This window comes from Cephus cinctus, unplaced genomic scaffold, assembly GCF_000341935.2.
Source record: "Cephus cinctus unplaced genomic scaffold, Ccin1 Ccin1_scaffold0556, whole genome shotgun sequence".
NCBI classification, from domain to species: domain Eukaryota; kingdom Metazoa; phylum Arthropoda; class Insecta; order Hymenoptera; family Cephidae; genus Cephus; species Cephus cinctus.
In genome coordinates this window covers 20599-27004 of record NW_014333211.1, presented here as the reverse complement: position 1 = coordinate 27004, position 6406 = coordinate 20599, and the positions used below count along the sequence as shown (strand labels likewise).

General features: G+C 37.2%; 2 protein-coding genes across 2 annotated transcripts; one reads left to right on the top strand and one right to left on the bottom strand.

Moving 5' to 3' along the window:
- Positions 1 to 358, top strand: LOC107268422 (hymenoptaecin; the record flags this gene model as incomplete). Its single annotated transcript, XM_015741178.1, is given in 1 exon segment — positions 1 to 358. A coding segment is annotated over 1 exon segment (269 nt), but the record flags the coding sequence as incomplete, so codon positions are not given.
- A 2820-nt stretch (positions 359 to 3178) lies between these two features.
- On the bottom strand, positions 3179 to 4386 carry LOC107268421 (hemolymph lipopolysaccharide-binding protein). Its single transcript, XM_015741177.2, has 2 exons — positions 3909 to 4386; positions 3179 to 3821 (listed from the first exon to the last, which is right to left on the bottom strand). Exons 1-2 carry the CDS (start codon positions 4312 to 4314, stop codon positions 3517 to 3519), a joined length of 711 nt encoding a protein of 236 aa, XP_015596663.1. The 5' UTR covers positions 4315 to 4386; the 3' UTR covers positions 3179 to 3516.
- Positions 4387 to 6406: the final 2020 nt, after the last annotated feature.

The window sequence follows — 6406 nt, the reverse complement described above, 5'->3', positions numbered from 1 at the left end:
ACGTGAACTACGAACACCGACTTTCTGACACCGGAAGGCGGACAGTTGACGCCTACAGTGGACTGAACATTCAATCTGGCCGTGTTCAACCCCACGCTGGAGTTCGATTCGAGCACAACTTTGACAATGGTTTGTTCCTCAAGGGTTACGGTCAAGGACAGGCGGGACGCGGTGGCAGGGTGGAACCTCAGTTTGGCGCCGGATTTGGTCTAAGATTCAGGAGAGATGTTGAAGCAGAAGAGACTGATGCTGAATTTGAAGAGCAATAGAAAGTTGTTATGGAGTTCATGTATTTGTCTCCTAGGGTGCTATTTGAGATTGTATAAATATTTAAATAAATTTATTGTTTATATATATATTGTGACCGATAATTATTTAACAGGAATTTCGAGAAACAATGCCGATAGTATTAACTCTAAGTCACAATAGTCAGAGGGATCCAGGACGGTGCTCTGTATGGAACTCGTAAATACACGGTTCCTTGAAAATTAGGCACAGCAAAGATACTGGGTGCCAGACATCGAGAATATAATAAGGTAAGGATTATAAGGTAAGGTCTAATACGTTACACTAAATTACTCGAATACCTACGATATTTTCAAAAAATGTTACCTGTATGTAATTTCAACGTCCATAAGATATGCGGGTAAATATGATGTGCATATGAAATGTATGTAAAAATATTATATCTGACTATACTTGATGTGGACCAGATTCAGGACCTACTCAGGATCTGATTATGTTCCTGAAGTTAACATTAGGTAGGTCTGACAAGGTTTCTGTAATGTACCTGCATTACACGTACTATCAGGGCCTCATAAGAAACCCTTATCAGGACCTGATCACCTACTCAGGCATGCCAGATCCGGTCCTCATCGGAACCCTGCGTAATTTTCTAGTCGGGGAAGAGTTGTCGGCTATAAGGATCTCGACCAATCAGAATGATTAGTTCTCGAATTTGGCTATTGCCGAAGCAGTCTGTCTCAGGGCATCGACCAACGTGTCACGAACTGGCTCGCGCTCCCGTGCTATCTGTCGATAGTTTTTCTAGCCGTTTCGATACCTTATAGTAAGTTCTCGTTCGTGTAGTTCTCGCGTTGCTTTCGCCATATCCAGGAAATTCTATGAATTTCCTGTGAGTGTTGCGAAGGTGTAGTGCTGTGCACTAGTGCAGTGTCCACCTGAGTGTCCTTTGGATACAATTCTCGGCTCACGGGTTAGGTGCACCAGCTCCGGTGAAGACTCTCAATTTATTAATTGGTGAAGGAATTTCGATTGATAGTTCAGATTCGTACTGTTACGTTCTCGATTCGTTGCTCTCTGTGTCTCGCACTATTTGCCTGAGTCTTACTCCGACCTTCTCTACCTCAACCTAGCAGCCTGAGCGGCCGTTCGTCGGTCCTCTCCCATTCGTGCATCTAGTTGCGTTTGCTGATTTTACGCGACCCCAAAAATTAGCACCTACGATTGCGTTTCTGGATTTTACGCGTCCCAAAATAAACAGGATCCGTTAAGTTATCGTCTTTCTGAGAGGTTCCGTTATAGCTCTCGTTTCGGCAGAGTTGGACCTGTTCCACCCTAACTTCCAGATCATACCGGCTGGTCAGTTCCCGATGAAAAAAGAATTGGCTGGCTTGCGGATGCATGAGGTTGACATAGGTAACATAGGTTGATTCTCGAAGATAGTTCGTTCTCGGATTTCTCGTTATCGGTGACGAGTTAAGAAAATACGTTATAGGATTTATCAGAAAACTTAACCTAATAAGCCATATGCAATAAACCTATTCATACTGATCTTCTTCAAAAGATCACCAAATTTGCGTAAATTTTATGTTGAATTTATTCATACATGTATACTTTGATTCCGTCGCATACGGAATGAGTACATTTTATAATAGTTTAATCCATCATCATCTAAATAATATTCCGACTCGCATTATTATTTTAGCTAATTATAACATATGCGCTGGCCCAAGACGGTTCATCAGGTCAGAACATATCAGAACGAATACAGAATATCGGAAGAGTATCTGACACTAGGCTAGCAGACGCTGTTTTCTCAGCTTTATACCTCTGTACCTTTTCCATATATGTTTTACTACATTTTTGGACAGTCGAAGCGTCCTTTCACGAAAGTTATTACTATACTCTTAAGTACCAGACGTCCGCTGGACGCTTGAGTTAAGCGCAAGAAACTTTGGTTGCCATAATGAATGTCACGCGGAATTTCCAAGTCAAATCTTCAATTGGTCTTCAATTTCTAGTATCTTTTATCCTTATGATCCCTCTTGTGATTGGTGACAAGTAAAAAACTCCGACTCTCGGATTTGTTACTTTTCCACCAATGGGTTAGTTATTCTATTCGAAGGACAACTGAGGGCTCCACTGTGCGTGTCCTACGAGAGAGGGGCATTTGAAATTTTTAGCCTGCCCGATTTGCACCCGTGTGGCCTCTGGGGGTGAAGGTGCGGAGGTTCACGCTTCTTACAGGGTCGGACAGTACGCGCTCGATATTAGAATTTACGACCCTAATTGACTCGTATCGTATGTCGAGTCACACCGTGAAGCTGAACAATTTCCTTATTCGATGCCTTTCAATGCAAATTTCAACGAAGTAATATTGTATAAAACATCCCACCTAATGTGGCGCAATGAACTTGTTAATAAAATCAATGATTATTAGATTTTAAATTCATAACATTCATTTTAAACAGTGCAGACAGAAGGACGTCTTATTATTTAGTCATTTTACAATTGAGAATTTCCCTTAAGTGCGCCCAATTCGCTCTCCCGTACCATAGAAAAATTAGTATATCCTTACATGTAGCATGTGTGTGTGCTGATGGGGCGCACAGTGGCGCCTCTGAAAAGGAAGGGAGTTCAGAGTTCGCCAGCGCGTTGAAGAAGAGACATGTAAAGTGCCAGCAAAAATAAAAGTCTTATATCGGTAATAACGACGTCGTTAATTATAAACCGCTCCTTCTTAATTTGGGAAAAAGTTCATCAGTATCACGTACATTTTACTTAAAGATTTTTAATTTTTCGAACAACCTGTACGATCAGATCATTCATTGGTGTAAAGGTTGACAGTTTTACAAATTCGAGAAAAAACAGTTCTTATCGATGGAAATAAAACAAAAATGAAAAGATATAAACTAGGAATTTTTTCACAATGAGATACTTGTTATACCGCCGGTTTATTAGTATGATCTGCAGATACATCCTCTAAACCATGAACTAATTGCTAGCATTACAGGTAATGCCAAAAGAACAGGAATGCGAACAATTTTCATAAATCCAATCTCAGTGTATAAAAAGCTCCGTTTTGACAGGGAACGTGCATTGGTAAAACAGCGTAAGAAAAGTGTGTAGACTAAAAAGGAAGAAATATTATCGCTGCCAAATAAAATTATATTGAAAACTGAAGGATTAAATATTCTTTATTTAATTCTTAAAGAACGATTCACAGATCTAGGCAAGTAGAGTCAGATAATAACATTACAGTTACTCTTCGGGTTATAAAGGTATTTCACAAATGTAGTAATATTGATAATAACAGGACTCATCATTCATTCCTCGATTTTTATCTAGAGTGGCACAGTCCTCGTCCGTTCCGAGGTAGCTATTCGGCTCTCCACGTGCCCATACATCATGTCCTGTTCTGCGCAAAGGTTCACCGGTAACGGTCACCCAATCTGCTTTGTGGAATAATTCGTGTACACCTATGAAAGCTTGATATTCTCTATCTGCTTCTGTATTCACTTTTATCAGTTGACGCAATAAATTCTCCTCCTTCGCAGAATTGATAACTGCTAGTTGAGCTGCGTAATAAGAAATTATTATAATTAGAGCTTCTTTAAATCTTATATCTACACAGATATAATATATAAATCATTGTTACACAGTACCATTTTCAGCGATGCAAGATTTGCGAGCATCATTCCAGTTTCGTTTCGTCTTGTGGAATTTGTGATAGCCTATGCCTTCCGTCAAAGTATAATCACTTCTGATCTTTTTGATTGGCGCTTTATGTGTTTTATGTTTAATCTCCTCGGTATTTGAATCCCAGTAATTAATTGAAACATTAATATTTATGGCATCTGCACTCACATATACAGGCAGGATAGGACTGAATGGATTAATTTTTCTTGTATTCTGAGTACCCGAAATAATTTTGAAAAGGTCGCTGGTTGCACAAGCGGATTGAGCGGAATTGGTGTTAGTATCCCCATTTGCTCCTAGCGTACAACACCATAATATGACTAATGTGTACACTACTGTACAGAATTTCCCCATTTCGGTATGCGTTCTCATCTCTTATACAACACAAGGCAAAATCAAGACTTCACTAAAGTACCTTAGGACCTCTTCGCTCTTTATAAAGCAGAATGTTATCTGAATCGTTTTATAAAGCGAGAACGTTATCTGAATCGGTAACCGGAGTCGTCTTGTGACCGTGAATCGAAAAATCATGGTACAATATGTATATATTCGATATACAATATATTGCGCGATTTATATTGAGCGATTGCATCAGACTTCAGCCACCCGTATTTTATTTGCTGTGATACGTGGATTCGTTCGTTTTTATTTCGAACACAGATATCCCGGAGAGGGTGCATCGTATCAAAAAATTATAAAAAATGAAAGGTTTGTGTTTTTTTCATATCTACAATACAAAATTTAAAACATTTTTTTGAGTAATCTGAACTTGTGTTTAAAAAAAGAAATGTACAAAATGTTTTTTCCTGACCAAAGCCCCACCGATATCGGTGTTACGGAATTTGTTAAATATTTTGTAGACAGAATATGAATTTTATGCAAAATTATAAAATGGGACATTCGCCTGTTTTTTAGTTACAATTTTTTTTTAATTTATAGGAACACTAATTTTAAAAATCTTAAACAAAACGAAGTAAATAAATTTTAATAAATTTAAAAAGAAAAAGTAATGCGCGCTATAAGTTTATAACCCTAAAGACAGTCTCAACCTTGAAAACTACAGAGAGATAATTTAATCAGAAAAAACAAAAATTAGTGTTCCTATAAATTAAAAAAAATGGTGACTAAAAAACGGCCGCATGTTCCAATTTGTAATTTTGCACAAAATTCATATTCTGTCTATAGAATATTTAAAAAATTTCGTAACACCGATATCGGTGGGGCTTTTTTCAGGAAAAAAGTTTTGTGTATTTCTTTTTTTGAAAACAGGTTTAGATTACTCAAAATATTTAAAAAAATTTTTTATTGTTGATACTAAAAACACAAAACTTTCATTTTTATAATTTTTTGTTACGAAGCACCGTCTCCGGGATATCTGTGTTCAAAATAAACGACCGAATCCACGTATCACAGGAAATAAAATACGGGTGGCTGAAGTCTGATGGAATCGCTTATATATATATGCAACATAACTATACGCATAGACATGGATGAAATCAGCTTTATAATACGAAACAATATAATTCAATACAATATGAGGATCCTGACTCATCTGACAGATTCAAACAAAATTTTTTTTAAGGCAGCCGTCTGGTTTAGAAGGTCAAAAAAATTTCTTTTTCTTTTTTTTTTGTTCTTTTATTCTATTGGAAAGTATGTTCCTAAGCTTTTAGAAGTCAACTTTTACGAATTATTTTGAAAGATACAGATCCCAGAACAGGTAAGCGTCGAGCAGGTGTGTGTATGTTACCAATAACATTTTTTTGAAACGCCGTACGGAAAGTTTACAATTGGTGCACCAAAAACAAGCTCAAAGTGGTCCATTCCTGATAAGTTCAAAGTGTGCAGGAATGTTATGATTCGTATATGACCATTCGTGCTTCTTTTTGGTGCATATACTGCGAACTTTCCGTACATTGTTGCAAAAAATAGTATATGATACGCGTGCGGATTGGTGATTCCTACTCGTTTGACGTTTGTCACACTCGTCAGGAATCACCAATTTTCTGCACTTGTATCATAATATACTATTTCCGACCGAAAACTTTGAAGCACATTTTCTTGAAATCTCGTTTTTCTGATTTTTTCAAATCAGCGGACGTAATAGCAAAAAAGTATTTAACTTATCGACCCAAACCAAAGTTCATTCTCTAGAGTATTGAAAACTATCTTAAATGAACCAAAAACATTGATAAGAAAGTCATTTTCTAAGTTTTTTATTGCACGAATAACGAAACAAATTTGTGTAAAAATCGTCACTTTTTTATTGAAGCTCGAACATTAATATGATTTCACGATTTGTTCTGGGTTTTTCTGGTTTATCGATAATAAAAATATGTTTCAATTACAAATAATTTTGATTTCTACGTTTCATATAAGAATTATGCACACCATCTTTCTCGCACATTCGAGACTACAGCAGCGAGGCGTTTCAATGGTCAGCTAATAATTCCGCCGTTTTGCG

What these genes read in the sequence shown, in the direction of transcription:
- LOC107268421 (XM_015741177.2), bottom strand. Translation starts at nt 4,314, where the DNA reads ATGAGAACGCATACCGAAATGGGGAAATTCTGTACAGTAGTGTACACA. An exon ending in ATCTTGCATCGCTGAAAATG is followed by an intron (nt 3,822 to 3,908) that starts GTACTGTGTAAC and finishes CTTATTACGCAG; the next exon opens with CTCAACTAGCAGTTATCAAT.